The 17,548-nt window shown below is 35.9% G+C and overlaps 1 protein-coding gene across 18 annotated transcripts in view; it reads right to left on the bottom strand.

Moving 5' to 3' along the window:
- Positions 1-17,548, bottom strand: part of PARD3 (par-3 family cell polarity regulator) — a 612,084-nt gene that overhangs the window by 302,749 nt on the left and 291,787 nt on the right. For all 18 annotated transcript variants that reach the window (XM_074324693.1, XM_074324707.1, XM_074324692.1 and 15 more), the window contains one exon: positions 13,470-13,601. In XM_074324693.1, coding sequence (XP_074180794.1) covers positions 13,470-13,601 — 132 coding nt within the window. The remainder of the gene's footprint in view (positions 1-13,469; positions 13,602-17,548) is intronic.

The following is a 17,548-nucleotide window of genomic DNA, read 5'->3' as shown; positions in this document are numbered from 1 at the left end:
CAGCAATGGAGGTACAGAGAAAAGAAATAGAAAAAGTGAGGAATAATTCTGAAAATATCACTGGGTGGTCAAAGATGTGAGCAACGGAATCCTGGGCTATCTTTTCTTTAGTGAAAATAGCCTCTAGGGAACCACCAAATTCATACGCCAACACATACTCATATTTACACAAGGCTTTACTCTGAGCCAGTCAGATTCTGTATCTATTTTTATCAACCATGGCATTTAATAAATTAGAACAACTTTATCTATGTGTAAGAGATAGAAAAACTGACATAAATAAAGTGTCCAAAACTGTGTGTCAGGGAATGGATGGTAAAGGACATTTACATGGGGACATACATTCCATCTTTCTAGACACTTACATGCAATTTTAGAAATTTCACACTTGATTTGTATAATGAATATAATATTAATGTTTACTCTGTGTGTGTGTGTGTGTGCGCGCAACTATTTCTGGTCTATGATGCTATAAATAACAAAAAAATTAAGAAGAAAATGAAATCACTGCATTTGTAGTTATCTCTGATACTTTCTTTTGTAATTGCAGGTGCCAACACCTTACCATCTCAACTTTGTAAGCACCAGAAAGAAAGAAGTTTTGAAATAATAAGAATAATCTAAACTAGTTACTTTTCAGAGTAAACTAATCAGTACATACACAGACAAAGCATTTTCTGATCAGCCAAGACTCTTGAAACACTCATCTAAGCCATGAAATGATGGAACAATGAAAGAAAGAGAAAGAATACCTCATCCTAATAAGTGATAAAAGAATAAGAGAATTTAAATTGTCAATAGTCCTTCCTGGAATGAGAAAGGTTATAAATCGGACACAAATATCTGTTGGCCAAAATTCTCCAACCTCCAAACATACCAATTCCATCAACACAAACCCTGTATCTCGAGAAGCTGAGCCTCTCCAACAAATCCCAGTAACTGAAGACAACACAGCCTTTTTAAGTTTGATAAGACGTTGAAGTCTTTCAAGAGCATTGTTTTATGCGATTATATAGAGTCAGTCTAAGGTATAATGGGGGAAACGTTAACATAGAAATAAATTCCAATGGCACTTCACCTTAAGATACATTAAAGGGGGAAAAACTATTGATTTTGCTCATACAGAATTTTTGTGTACAAGTTACTATTGCAAATTGAGCATAAATCTCATATCTTTCAAGAAGCATTTAGTGAGCCACCCATTGAAAACAAAAAATCTCATCTTTTTCCTCTCCCATCACTGAACTCATCTCTATCCTAGCAAATTATGCAAATAAAAACAATTATTGACCAGTTATCCTCAAATGGGATATAAAGGGGTAGTGGGGGGAAGGGGAGGGCACTGGGGTATGTGGTAATTCTAATTCATAATAGAAAAATATTTATGAAATATCTGAGATTTAAAATATGAAAAACATGAAAGTTATGTTAAAGGTGAAAAAAGTCTCTAAAGAAAATCTCATGCGAACTTTATGTATTTAACAGTAACAAAAAATGTTGCTTTCACAGGGAAGCAACCAAAGAAAAACATGTTTTTATTAGTTTCAGGTATGCAAAACAATGTACTAATTAGACATTTACACTACTTATAAAGTGATAACCAAATCTACTACCCCTCTGACATTATATACAGCTGTTACGATACCATTGATTATATTCCCTATGCTGTACTTTACATCCCGTGACTTTATTTATTTGTTTGTTTATTTATAGTTGACATTCAATATTATTCTACTTCAACTTCAGATGTATAGTGCAGTAGTCAGGCACAGACACAGTTTCATCCACCTGATAAGTCCAGTACCCATCTGTCACCCTATATAACCTTTATAACATTACTGATTATATTCCCCATACTGTCTTGACCAAGATATGGAAACAACTGAAATGCCCATCAATAGACGACTGGATAAAGAAACTGTGGTACATTTATACAATGGAGTATTACTCAGCCATAAAGAAGAATGAAATCTTACCATTTGCAACAACATGGATGGACCTAGAGAATATTATGCTAAGTGAAATAAGTCAGACTGAGTAAAACAAATACAAAAACAAATACTTACATGTGGAATCTAAAGAACAGAATAAACGAGCGAACAAAACAGAAACAGACTCAGAGATACAAAGAAAAAACTGATGGTTGCTAGATGGGAAGCGGGTGGGGATGGAGGAGAAGGTGAGGGAATTAGAAAGTACGAATTGGTAGTCACAAAATAGTCACAGGGATATGAAAAGAAAACATTTCTTAAACTCATCCTTATCAATGTTTTCCCATAAGATTATGGTACAAATTTACTAATAATCTATTGCACTCGAGTAAAAAAAAAAACCAATAGTTTTAATAAACATTTACCACTCAAAAAGGGATATTTTTTTTTGTAGGTTTTGAACTCTCCTTTGTATTCAAGCTCTGACAGTGCTCACTCAGTCTCCAAATAACTTAGGGGTTTGGGAGGGAGCAAAATAGTGAAATTAAGCAAGAGAAATTGAGACCAGGAAGAAAAGTAGCTAACGCACTTCTGAGTGATTTACGTTTGAGCTAATACTAAAGAACTGAACTCAATTTTCTAAAACAAGAACGCCACCCCTTCCAAAACTCTTCCTTTTCCTTAGAGGAAAAGAGCAGGAATTGAATGGCTTATGCTTACTTTCAGCTCATATGCTGGCCAACTGTGTCAACAGCCTTCTGCTTTAAAGAATGTATAAAGGGAACTATTTTAAAGACATATCTAATCAGTTTAATAGATTTCATGGAACATCATGTAGTGAACAGGGTCTCTTGGGCATTGCTGGTGGGAGTATAACTTGATCCACCATCAGTTTGGAAACATCTATCCAAGTTATAAATGTATATACTCTTGTAAAAAGCCACAAATGTACGTATCTGGCTAAGAGATCCTCAGTGCAAAATGGCTTATGTATAAGGTTATTCACTGCAGTTATTGTTTGCAGTAGCAAATGATTGCAAACAACCTGCATGTGCACAAGCAGACAATAGCCATCTATACAAAAGAAAGTTATTAAACTGTTTCAAAAATACATACTTTTTATATTTCAATATGTAAATATTGCCAAGCCATATTCAGCAAAAATTCAAAGCACAGAAAATGGTAGACAAGTATTTATGTAAACGTGTAAAAAGAGAATATATTTTCACATTTGCTCATGAAAGAATGGTACTGTTTGAAAGGATTCACAAGAAATGAGTAACAGTGGTTGCAAATGGAGAGGCAACCTGGGGACTGAAAGGCAGCATTTTGTATTCCTGTATATAATCTTTGATTTTGGAACTCTAAATGTATTACCTTTGAAAAAACCCAAATAAATAACATCTAAAAAATAAAAAAAGAAATCACGTTATCAAACTAATCCCCATATAGTCCAATGAGTTATAGTGGCTTCCAAGGTAACAGGAAAGGCCTCCCTAATTCTAACCACTTATCTCATATAGAGCTCTAATGAGCCCTGAGGATAATGAGGAATTAATAGGGACAATTATCACCCTCAACTTAAAAAAATAAAATTCTCTACAACCTGTGCTGTGTCATCATATCAAAATCAATTTCTTTAATTGAAACACTTTTTGTGCATTTCCATAAAAAAGCAAAGGATAGTATTACTTCTCTCTTTGAAAATAATTTCTAAAACCCAATCAAATATCCAATTCTATCAAATATCCGTGTATAAAAAGAGAAGCTTTACTCAGAGCATTAAATGAACAAAATAATATCAAAAAGCTATATACTAAGTATAATATGCTAATGATAGCAAAATTTATACTAAGCATATTTTATATATTGAACACCAAACCTCCATTGCTAGCAGAAGAAAATTCACCTGTAAAACAAAATAAATTTTTGCCATCTTGGGGTCCCAAGAGTAATAGTATAATTCATTCTTCATTCTAATGAAAACAAATAACCACAGAACTCTCAGGAAAAAAAACATTAAAACAACAAAAAACAGCTCTCAAATGAAATATATAATATATTCAAGAAAGAATATTAACTATATCCTTCAACTCAATCGCTTATAAAGTATTAAATAAAATAAAATTCTTTTTCAAATATTGTTTTCACAAGTACATGGAAAATTTATCTGTTACTTTAGTTATAAATACAAAGAGTAATTTAATATTTTCTAACTAAATATTCTTACTATTTAAGTAATTAAATATTTTTAGCACTAACAGAATTGATGACTATGGTGGGCCTATAACATTTTGGGGGGCCGTTCTTTTCTCATGCCCCACTAAAGCCTCACTTAAGTAACTCACAGCAGGTCCGACCCTCCCATGACCTCAACAAAGCCTCAAAAGACTCAGGTGGCTTTCCCAGGGCTACTGTGATCAACTGTGATAGAGGAGAAATCATTAGGACACGAAGAGGCTGCTGGTAACAGCCTGACAGTGCTCACCGTTAACATTTGAGCCCACGTTCTTTCAATTACAAGATGTTCTCAGAGAAAGATCAAAAGTGATTAAATAAACTTTTGGATAAAGACGTCTATGCTCTGCACCATATCATCAAGTTATTTGAAGTAGGAACATTCATTGCTTTACTTTGACTGAACTTAGAATTTTTTTCTCCTATGTTGGTCCGTCAGTCTGAAATCATTTTCCAGACTTTTTTGCCATGTGCAGGCGCTAAGGTACATGCAATAATTCCATCTAACATCAATGACTTAAAAGTGTGACTGTGTTTTATAAGGTTTGCATATGTGTATGTCCTAATATTTAACTGGTTTCTTTCATTTACCTATCTGCAGATTTTAGCTCACATGGTAATTAGTAAAAATCACAGTTATCACCTGGCATTATAAAATAAATGGTCAATCTAGTGCACCCGATAAAGATATATCCATAATACATGGTACCAGAAAAAGTGAGGACATTATGGACTTTTTCCCTTCAATTTAATGAAACACTTATTCACCCAAAAATACATGGGGGCTTACTAGGAGCTACAAACACACACTAAAGAAGACCTGTGCCATTTTAGTGTGAGGAAACAGACAGAAGCAAGGACTAATTTAAATTCATAAATGTTAAAAGGATGGTGAGAGAAGAAATAATAATGGAAGGCAACAGGGATGTCACCCTCCTTCAAACATGGGGACTAAGGAAGTTCCCCTGAGCGGGAAAGATGTGACTTGATACATGAAACATTAGAAGGAACCAGATCTGTGAATTGGGAGGGACAGCAAGTCTGGCAGAGGCAATCAGGTGACAAAGGCTTGTGGTGGAGGGTGGATGTATTAATTGAGCATATACATGTATTTGCTGACCTGAAAGATCTAGTTCTCTCTCTCTCTCTCAGTCCTAAAACTAAGAAGGAAGGGATGGCAAGCAGAATACAGGTGAAGATGGATGCCCTGTGGGAGGTCAGGGAAGTCCAAGGAGGTGTGAGAAGAGCACAAACCCAGGTGTTTTGTAAATGTGATGGTGGAAGCACAACGATACTACTATAACACCGCTTCCGTTTTCTCAACAGAGGATGAAGTTTAGTCACAAGAGGGCCAGTTAATGAATTACTTCAGAGAATTAGGGATTACCAAAGATAGACACTAGTCTTCTTAAAGGGTTTAACTTAATTCCAATAAACATCGCTATTGCAATTTTGCCTTACAATTTGGGAATTACAGTATTTGTAGAAAAAGAAAAAAATTGCTCAGTCTTCCAATCTTATGAAGTTTGATCTACTAAAACTAGAAACATAGAACATAAATAGAAACACAGAAACAGGAAGATGTGCTTATTATAAAGGAACATAATAACAAAAATACATGAAATGAAACCCCGGAACGCCGCCACATCATCAGGAGACTGTTGTGGAAACTTCATATTTATTTTCAGTCCTTTAATTTCTTTAAAATTTATTCAGCTACTAAAGAAAGCTGATCTACAATCTCCTTTCAGCCATGAGAGCAGAGAAAAAAGAAAAAAGTGAAGGGGGGGAAACGGCTCTTAGAAATACAGACCCGATGAAAACTCTGCCTATCCTCGTGCCCATGGGGAAAAGAACATAAATCCATTGGGTAAAATGTTTTAGCACTTAAAATATCAATTTTTCAGGACCATTTCAGAATGTAGCTGAAAAAAGCCTGTCTGACACTGATGAAACAAAAGTAGAGCTACCTAGATCATACCATTCCTACTAGAAGTGGCTTATGAGTGATTCAATTTCTACAGGAAGTCTTCAGGAAATGGGTACATTTCCTGTGAGAACAACATACGTAAGGCTGAAAACGTAAATGCAATCTCTTAACTAGTATATTTTAAAAAATAGCAGTTCCACTGCTCGCTGAACGTAGGTAGACATAAAAAAATTTTCGAAAGCAACATACAAATCGGTGGGAATAAAGAGAGCATTAAAGCACATATTCTTTTCATTGTAATACTTAGTCGCACAGCTCACAACAAAAATCTTTAAGACAGCCTACAATGAAAATATAAAGAGGCACCTGAGGGTCATAACTAAAAATGAAAATGACTCTTTATCCACAGAGCAAGCTCTAAATGTCTGGTTCTAGCAGCTGTATTCTTAAGCAAGAAAATCATCAGCTACTGACAGATTCCCCATGAAGGTTAATCCACACACCACCAAAGATTTTTCACTCAGGAGAACTTCTGACTCACTTCCCTGCTGCTTACAGGCTTTTAGCTCCACAGGCCAAAAAAGCAATAAATAAAGGAACAGGAGAACTGACCAAGACCCTTGAAACTGCAGAACTCACTCCAAAAGCCAATGAGTAGTAGCATTGTGCCCCCCTAGCTCCCTTCATATTAGAAAGGGACCCAGATGCTTAGCAGTGACCAAGCAGAAGCCCGGGTAAGACACTTAGCATTCTTAAATGGTATCCATAGATCTAATCGTGCTAAAACCACATGTGCTTGCCAAAACCAAAAGTGAATAGAAAAGATGGACAGACACAGAGATTAGCACTAATGTCATTTTTGTGTCAGATTATGTTCTTCAGAAAAGAACCAGAGATGATTTTAAAAGATTAAATTTTATTCTAATTCTGATAAAATGCCACAGAAGCGAGAATCCAATTCTGAAAGGATGATGAGGGCATTACAAATACACCAGGGATGAAAATGAACCAGCCCAGCATACCAAATGGTATTTCCAAGATCCAAGGAGAAAATACTATTTAAGAAAAATAATTAGCTACTCAATACTAGAGAGAGTGGTTGAGGTATAACCATTAAGCCTATTCGTGCCTAAAATAAAGATGGGAAGGAAGTAGCGTCTAACAAGTGTCTACAATACTACACTAGAAACGGGATCTGCATTTCCACATGTACTACATCACTTAATTCTCACACTCAAAGTCAGTATCTGCTAAACAGGTATTACTGTCCCCATTTTATACACAGTGAAAATGAAGTTTGCAAAGTTTATACAACTTAGATAAGGCCACACAACCAGTGGATTGCGGGTCTGATGATAGGTTTCCAATCCCGGCACATAGCCCCTAGGCTCACACTGTTTCTCTTTACTCCTGAATTTCTGTAACGGTAAAATGCTGTGTGTCGCTCTCAAAAGAAAATACCACCCTAAGGCGCCCTGCATATTGGCTAGCAAGGCTCCCCAGGGAATTAGTGTGTCCATTCCAGAAGAATGTCCACCAGAGCCACTATGTTGCAATCCTATTCTTCACTTCAAGTCCACAGTTCCTTGATAATAAAAATAGAAATATGTACGGCTTATGGAAAACAGTGTGTGTCACATACACAGCGATGCTTTAATCACTATGTTTTAAAACAAATAATTTTAAGACATGTAGCAGTCATCCTATTATCAAAGAATAAAAAATAATGTCATTGGCATTGATATAGCCAGGTGACATGACAAGTCTCTTCAAAGGTTGTTTTGATATAATTTTTGGTTTTATTGTAACATGACAGTTTTCTGCTATGAAAAAAAAAAACCACCTTTGGCATTTTATCATAAAAATTAAATTTTAAAACAATCTTAATGTTTTTAGTTTCTCCATTTGCTATTACTAGAGATAAACACAATTATGTTAGCTTCTGCACAAGTTCTACAACAGTTTGCCAATTAAGAAGAAATAATACTAATAAATCCCCTTCCTTTCAATAGATAACTGTAGAATTTTAGAATTTGAAGGCAAGGGGCTTTGATTATTTTTAACCAGTTAATCCAAATAGTCATTTGGTTACTCAATATCTGTGGGCTAAGAATAAGCAAACAAAATACATTTCAATTACTATTTGGCTGCACCATAACCTAATGTTATGTCCCAATAATGATGGCTACACCACTGAAGCCCTGTCTGGTCCCATGTCAAAACTTCCACAGCTTTTGCATGTTTTAGGAGGATAACCCTGCAGTCATTTCACTGATCAGTTTACGGCTGTTATAATAAAATTTCTGAAGAAGCCATTTTCTAATTTTGTAATTAAGGAAGTAGGATCATTTCATATTCTGGAAACCAACTTCTTTATGTCATCCAGGTGGTTCTTGGGGCTAGTGAAATAAGATTTTTTATAAAAGGCTAGTAAGCACTTAGGAAAGGAAGGGAATCTTCCCCCCATGAGGCAGATCAGAGGATATACCAACTGTGAGGAGACGTGGAGAAGCAGAACTCAAGGCCTAATCACCCCACACCAAATCATTTCATCACACCAAGGAAAAGTAGGCAAAACTTGGTATCATAATTACTTATTGACTGTCTTAATTATTTGCTATAAACTACCCCCAGGTAAAATCTGGATAAGTTTAAAATGTTTCTTCACTACCATATATATATATATTCATATCCAAACTAGGCTCTAATATTTTTACATTTACTTTTGTCCTAGATCTTCAAAAAACGTCGTCTTTATCAAGTTATAATAAAAAGTAAAAATCAAATTTTCATAGAAACGTACCTTTTCCATGATTTATAAATATACTCATTGTGTATCATGTGAATATTAGCTATAATGCATATTTTCAAAAATATCAGTATAATACTTTTATAATAGTTGGACTATTCTTTTTTGAGAATAAGACAAATGATAAGCATTTATCCTCTAGCAGTCTTTTATTTAAATGTTTTCTATTTAACATTCATCTATTTTCTCCGCCTAACTTCCAGCACTCAGCAAATACAGGCTAACGCAAAAACGGACACGATCCCTGTATTAGTCATCTTCATTTCAGGAGGAATAACTGAGCAAAAGTCAGAAATGTTCTGTTCTGCATGAAAAAAGTCTGAAGCAAAAGCATCCTGACTGGAGACGGTGACAAAAATGCAAAAAATAAGAAAAAAGGCACTGTCATTGCTCTTAAAACTCCTGGCTTTCAGACTTTGAGACTTGACACGGAATGGTGGGACTCGCAGGCGAGAGTACAAAGGTGAGGGCACAGCAGTCACCGTCACACTCAAATTGTGTCATCACCAAACATTTAAGGTAGTTTTCCTCACACTGTGCCTCCTTCAGGATAATCTGCCAATTAGATGAAGTTTTTGCTTGACAGAAAGAACCCTAAAACATGGATTTTTCTCTAAAGGTCAGGGCAGCCATTCCCCTATAAGAAAGCTTAAGTGGCGGCTGGAATGTGCCTAGCACCTCCTTGCTATTTCTGTTAATTGGCTTCAGGCCTGTTCACCAAGACAAGGTAGTGAAAATGGCAGCCTCCCAATTAGCTTAATTTCCCTTAAGGCCCCTCTACTTTCTGGTCCTAAATTCTTCCAATCAGTATTGTAAAGTTCCTGCCTCCTCTTTCGTGGGATTTGTTAGTTGCAATAAGTGGTGGGGATATAGGTAAGAACAAGGTCAGCATATGATCTATCCATCAACATTAAACGACAGTCTACCAGAGTCAGGGAAATAGTAATGAATAAAAGGAATTCAGATTCCTTAAAGCATTGCCAAACATCAAAAATAAGGGCTTTGTTGCCTTTGTTTGTTTCTTGGGTCTCAGAGTCAAAATCTGGAAGCATGAAAGCTTTGTCAAGGCACACAACAACAACCCATTTATTTTTCAAATCCTTTGTGCTTCCTCTGAGATCTCTCAGAAAAAGGAAATCACAAGACTGACATAAGGATATCGTTTGAAAGACACACAGTCCTCTTCCTTCTGAGATGAACCTGGTAGAGGATTCCACTACCGGCTAGTCGGACCAAGGTGAACACTCCCTGAAAAAGAAAGACTACTATTTTTGGAAAAAATGTTGAGCATGACTCCAAGTGCTTGCTGGTACAGAGTTCTAATAAGATACATCACCTACTTTTGGGTATAGAGGTATAACATCAATATTCTAACAGTGGGAAAGAAGATTCAATATCCTCTTATGTAGGACCAATCCCACAAAAAAAGACACCTCCAGCTTCCAGAGGTGCATGCTAGCTCAGCATTCCACACACTTTTTTCCTTTTCAACCCTACTGTTTATTCCCACTGGCAAAGCTGATGTGGTCATAATTGCCTTCAAAAAACAGAGCTAATGAGAGACAAGAACTCTAGTAGGAAATAGAGCAAACACAAAACCACTGGAGGTGTGTAAAATCTAGAACTCTGTTGACCTCTTCAGTCCAGATGGCATCACTAAAGCAAGACAGCCATCTGTTCTACCCTGGTGATCCCAAATCTTAAAGATGGAGGGTTGATTTTTTTAACCATTAAAACATTCTTTTTCTGTGTGATGCCATTCTCTTTATTATATTTTTAATGGTAAGAACTAAGGAGAAGAAAAAGCCACAGAAGAGACATCAGGCCATTAAAGTTAGATGACTCACAGGGAACAGTTAAAAGAATCAATCCACAATTAATTGAGAGTAGCTGGACTAGATTTCCGGTGTATGAAGCATAACCTATTAGTCCTCTTCAGCCCAAACAATTGTGTTTACTTTTAGCCAAAGTTGTAATATGAATTTGATTTGTTTTTGCTATTCCTGTCCAGTTAAGAAGATTCAGTCCAATTAATCATCCCGCTGATGTGAAATCATTAAATTTAGTGAATGAATTGCCATTTTTAAAACGTAAGCCAAGGAAGATGCTTTTAGGCTCAGGAATCATAGCTAATCTCATCTAAATTAGACTATATAGATTAAGGAAGTACTTACTAAAAAAATTTTTAAAAACTGATCGTGGAATGAATACTTCAAATAACTTCAACAGAAACAAATCAAGACTTAGTCTTTTCGGGAAAAAAATAATATGTGTGTGGCTTCTCCATGAAATCCCTTCTGCTTAAAAAAGAAACTATTTTACACAAAATTCACAAAGAAAAACTATATCACTTCCTTAAAAACACATCTATCACCACAGTAGTAAGATAAGTTATATTTTTAGAATATAATTAAGTGTATCACATTTTTAAAACTCTGGGCTGACCAATTTTTCTCCTTATCCTACAATAAAAATGTCATATTTAGCATATTTAGCTAACTGTACCTTCCTCCTGGCTTTAACAGAACGCCGATTATGTTCAGTGATGAGCAGTTGTGTTTCAGAAAAGTGTGTTTAACACCTGCAGGAAGGTTAAACTGCCACACCCCAACCCCAGCCCCAGGAGGTCAAACTCAGTTAGTCTAAACCAACCGTGGTACTTCTACTCCCTTTGATTTGGAATCTGGGCAGACAAGTAATGCAATTCCCAATAACAAACCAGGAGGGGCATCTGTGGGTGGCGACTTGTGGGAAAGGTTTATTTGCTGTCCCAAAGAGCCACAAAGAAGCAAAAGGCACTGCTCCTCCTCCTCTGTGCAAGGCTGTGCTGGTTGGGGCTCTGGCAGTAAGGGACAGGGAGCCCTGTGGAGGCTCCCAGAAGAGAGAGACAGAGGATCCGGATCCTCAGTAAGATCACTGAGCTGCAAATGGAACCCCAACATTCCCTTCCTCCAGGCCCCTTGTTAATGAGTAAAGAACGTTTTCTTATTATGTAGTCTAGATTTTCTAGTATTACGTAGCAGCCAATTTTAGCCAGGCATGATTCTAGCTCCTTGGCAGGTATTACATCTCTTGACAGCAACCATCTGCGGCAGGTTCTATGATTATCCCTATTTGATAAACGAGGAAACTGTGGACAAATTCACCAACATGTCCAAATCGAGTATCAAATATCATATAATAAATAGCTAGTAACCAGCCAGTCTGACTTTAGGCTGATGCTAAACTATCTAAATCTTAAAAACATGTTCTTCAAAGTACTAATGAGATAATAACACCAATTAGTGTTTGTATTATTTTGAGAAAATTATGTTTTTCCTAAGTAGAACTTCCATTTTTTAATTTAAAATTATTCCTATCACACAATTTTTCTGTATGCTAACATTTATTACAGGATGAAAATCATACTTTTGCCTTATCATCAGTGGTATCAAAGGCAAACTGTCCTTTTCTATTATTTCATATTCGAACACCTCACATACACAAAATTATTTCAGAAGGTTTATGCTATAAAACATAGATTGAGATTAAGTAAAACACTTCCGGTATTTTCCATTGACATTATTAATCTAAATTGAAAAATAGCTATTCCAGTATCTAGGCAATATAATTATTAATAATTTTAGAAATTACTGGGACAGATAAACAACAGAACATTCTCACTGAGTACTCCACTAGTTTTCCATCCGTATCTACATTTTAAGAAAATAAGTAATGAAATAACCAAAAAGTGGATTTTTAATATCAAAACTATTAAAACTGTAAAGAAAACACTGGCATTGCCATACAAAGAAAACACTGTGACTAACAATATATAATGAAGACCTTAAAAAGTAATACTGGAAGAATTTATTTTTTATACATCAAAACTTACCGGATAAATTCTGTCTTCACATGAAGAGAAAGCCTCTCTAACAGTGATGTAACAACTTTGCACATTCTTCCCAAGACAGGAAGCCGTGATTTATACTCAGTAGAAAACTATTCTGAGTTTATGAATTGTAGATGGCTACCATGCAGAGTGAACTAAACAATTCTAAAGATGTATAAACCTAAAAAAATAGGTCCTTGACACTTATGAAAGGATACGTCCCCAAACCTGACAAACAATCTAAATTATGAATCAATACTATGGCATATATTTCTCTTATAACGTGAAGTCAGGTGTAACAGAAAATTTTAATTTGCCTCTTCAGATCCTTTGACTCACTGCCTATGAATGAAGAGAAGAACCCACGAATAGTCTTGAAAGTCTACTCATAAACTGCATTATTCTCTGCTAAACATCTCTCTATGCCTTAGCCACATAACATGCCCTGAAGTCGTCATTCAGAATCGATAGCAAATATTCGTAACTGCTTACGAGAAATCTTTGGTCAGGGGCCACCACATAAATATTCCTGATTAATGTTAGACAAACTCCAACATAGAGCCTATTATTTAACTAAAGTCTGTTAGACTAATTTACCTTTAATCATCATTGTAAGGGAGGGAACATATTTTGGGGTATGGACTAGGAAGTTACACCAATGATGCGTGTGTAAGGATTCATTTATGTTACCTGTTCTTGCTTCTCCAGCCACTTGTCCACCATTGGGTGACTGGCACTCAGAGACGAGCGAGCATTGTCTCTCTGGAACTGGTTCGACCAGTTACTGGTATCCCGAGGGAGGCTTCTGTAGTTTTCATCTTTCTATTAAAAAAGAAACAAAAAGTTGTCTTGTAAAACTCCAGACCTTGCAAATTCATGATGTACCTGGTTTGTCAAATGTAGCAGAAAAATGATTCTACATATTTATTTTTACTAGTTTATACAAAATAGCTGACTAAGGACATTTCATCCAGATTAGACCTCAGAAATGGGGTCACTTGCCTAGGACCAGGGATGGAGCATGGAAGTAGCCACAACCTATGTCCACAAGAAGACAAATCAAGGTAACTCTGCACTCCGTCCCATCAACATCCCAGGCCAAGTATATGCACCAGAAAACAAAAAGTATTTCCACACAACACATTCACTATCTCTCAATCGTGGCATTTTCTCTTTTCTTCTTCTTTCCAGTCTTAGAACATAATATTGTGAGTAGTTTCTATAATTTACCAAACATGTTTAAAACAAGGAAGACTAATGAATTGCTCCTTATTTAAATCTTGGTAGTTTTATGACTTTGGGCAAGACACTTAAAACCCTCTGGGCTGCATTAATTCAAATATCAAGTAAAGAAAAAAAATTAATTTATCTCAATACATGGTACATAATACACATAATTATTCACCCCAACATGCTTATGACAAGTGATAGCTTTCCACAAAAACCTAGTTAATAAATGTTTATTTAATATATCCCAGGGCAACCAAATGATACTGGGTGTTTCTTTTAAATAATAACTTAAAATAACTTCCTTTGGCTTTGGAACTATAAAACTTAATTTCAATGTTCAGAAAAAAAATGAGAAGGCTAGGAATTCAAAGGTAGGACACTCAAACATTTTAGCTCAGTAACTAAAATGAATCTCATACAAGAACAAATTAAAAATGTTAACCTCACTTCAACCCACTTACATCAGTGTCCCACTTTATGAGAAGTAGCAAAACATCCTCCTTACTAATTGTGCTAAAGGTAGTCTGGCTACATATTATACACATGATTGATTCTGATTCTTCATTACTTAGACCATGAGCAGCAAATACAAACATAGAAACACGGAAGTGTAATATAACAGGTTTCTGTTGTATAGACCTTAGCAATAGACCAGGATATTGCCTTTTGTTCCTTCATGAATTCCATCAGAGAATAAAACTTAAAAATGAATTGATAGTCTTGGACCTCTGTCAACACTGTGACATACGAAAAAAAAATTTTTAATCTATAAATATTTACCATTATTAACTTTAGCATGAAACTCTATAAGTATTTTTTAATTAACCTACAAAAAATAAACTTTTAAAACTCAACAGTAGTACTAAACATTAGCAGCAAGTACTTTTTACTAGGAAAACTGTATTTCTGGTTAGTGCAGCTGAAGAACGCTGTCACGGAGCATAACACAAGTGTGGGAGAAATGCTGGTAAGATTCAGATGCCGCTCCAGGCCCGAGGATTCGGGACTGACCTTGCACATAGGAATGTCTACACTGTAAAATAAACAGAGGACGGAAACAAAATCTAAAGAAAAAAAAATGAAGCAAATGGAGAAACCAAAGTTCACTGTATCTCCAAATACTAAGAGATCCTCCTTAAGACTTGAACATAACTTCAGAACAAAGCAAAACTATCTGTTTCACATGATAGTCCATAAAACTTACTGACAAGAAATTCAATTAAAAAATGTTAGATAAATGTATTAATAACAGAACTTTAAATGTCCACGAAGAGAAGGATTGGAAGTGTGGAGAAACACAGGTGGAGTTTTTATGTCAAGAATCTTGGGGCTAACTACCACTGGGTAGGGACCAGGCTTTTCTATTCATTTTCCACTTCTAAGGCAATTACTACACCAACTCTTTGAAAGTGAATAATTAAACAAAAGATATTAAACATCTATTCTGTTTCTCAATAAAAACTGTATTTCAGAGAAGCTCATAGTGGCAGTAGGTGAGGAGAAGCCTGTATTTTCAGAAAAATGCCAAGTAGTAAAAACAGAATAATTAATAACATTTTTTAAATCTCCATTTTCAACTCCTAATGAAATAATTCATTCAGGCAAAGATGCTGAAACTGATAAGTAAAAAGTGGATAGTAAAATGGACAGTAACCTAATACCACATGCAAAAGGGAAAAATCTTAAAAATGAAGAAACCAGATGCCACAAAATTCTCACTTTTCTTGGTGTCGAGAAGTTACTGTTATTTCCCTTTGATTTCTTTTGAATCTCTGTCACTATTCCTCTTCCCTTAAATGGCTCTCGCTGACTCTATCTATGGACTGCTTACTATTGTCTCACTGCGCAAGCTCACAAAAATGTCCAATTTCAAAGCCTCCTTCTGGAAAACTTCGAGGCACAGGTCACCAACGCTAAACTTTTTCCTGAATTCATGATCTAAATCTCCAACACAGTGTCACAAAGATACCTCAAAAATCAATAGATCCAAAATGAAAACTCATCAATTCTGGCACCCTTCTGAAAAACAGACATAATCCTCCTCACCTCTTTCTTCCCTCTCTAATCCCCACAGTCGCTAGATCTTGGTAACCCACTGTTCTCTGCCCACATTTTACAGTCTGGCCATCACCCTAGTTCGGGACCAACTTGTCTCTCAGCTGAATCACAGCACCCTTCTAACGACCTGGCGTGGCTTATCTTCTCCAACAACGATCTCGGCGGCTTCCCGCAGATTTTTCTACCATGTATGTTAGGTAACATCACACCTGGGACAAGCACTGTAGGTGACATGGGGAACCTGCAGACAACTGTGCTTATTGGGCCACACACCGCTTCACCTTCACTCATGATCTTTGTGGGCCTCAACTCCCAAGAAAGAACCTTTCTTCTGTAAAACTACGTATCATTCTTCAACACCCAGTTCAAAGGCTGCTTTCTCTAAGAAGCACTCCCTATTCTCAACAGAATTAATAATACCATGCTATTTTTTTACCACTATAGTCTACTTGTACTTCTAGCTATAGTTCTAACTTTAAATTCAGTTTAATTTTTAAAATTGCGATTTCCATTATTACAGGGAAACTTGGGCGGCAGCTCAGCGTTCACCTTCAAAGCCAAGCACTGACCTCAGTGGCCCACACCAGTGTACATGGGTTTGTCTGGAATATTACATATGTTTCCTATTTTCACACGGTTTCAGAAGACCAACACTTGAAAAGAATGCTTCATAAGTTGTTTTAAACATTAATAAAGGGGACGGCCGGATGGCTCAGTTGGTTAGAGCGCAAGCTCTGAACAAGAGGGTTGCCGGTTCAATTCCCACCATGGGATGGTGGGCTGTGCCCCCTACAACTAAAGATTGAAAACAGCACCTGGACTTGGAGCTGAGCTGCGCCCTCCACAACCAGACTGAAGGACAAAGACTTGACTTGGAGCTGATGGGCCCTGGAGAAACACACTGTACTCCAATATTCCCCAATAAATCTTTTTTAAAAATTGATAAGGGAATGATTTAAAAGGTAAAAAGATAAACCAGTGAAAATGTATTCTGACTAAAAAGTAGTAATTGTACTTTTAAATTTATACTAAAAGATGTATACCATTGTTATATGCCTATTTCAATGTAATGGCACACCTACAGTATGCAATGACTGTGGAAAATGTGATTTCAAATTGCATCTAAAAAGAAGTGTGACATTTATCCATGTACATCAATTATGATATGTAATTCATGGAGGAGGCCACCACAGGGTAATCATATAAATGAAGGGCCACAGATCAAAAGGTCAGTCCTTTGGAACTCTACTTGAAAAATACTATAATACAATTTTATATTCTTAGAATCAACTCTAAGAAGTTAATTGATAAGAAAAGTAAAACTGACATTAACCCCTCATAACAAAAATGTTTTCCTAATTCAGCAGTGTTATGGTAAAGTCAATAATGAGTTCATATACTAATTTATTTGTGATGTGTGAAAAGTAAATTGCAGTAATCTTCAGTCACTGTAAGGTAAGTGAAGAATTTCTAAGATACAT

Source organism: Rhinolophus sinicus, linkage group LG02 (assembly GCF_036562045.2).
Source record: "Rhinolophus sinicus isolate RSC01 linkage group LG02, ASM3656204v1, whole genome shotgun sequence".
Taxonomy (NCBI): domain Eukaryota; kingdom Metazoa; phylum Chordata; class Mammalia; order Chiroptera; family Rhinolophidae; genus Rhinolophus; species Rhinolophus sinicus.
Note: the sequence above shows the minus strand (reverse complement) of the source record. Positions and strands in the feature narration are given on the sequence as shown.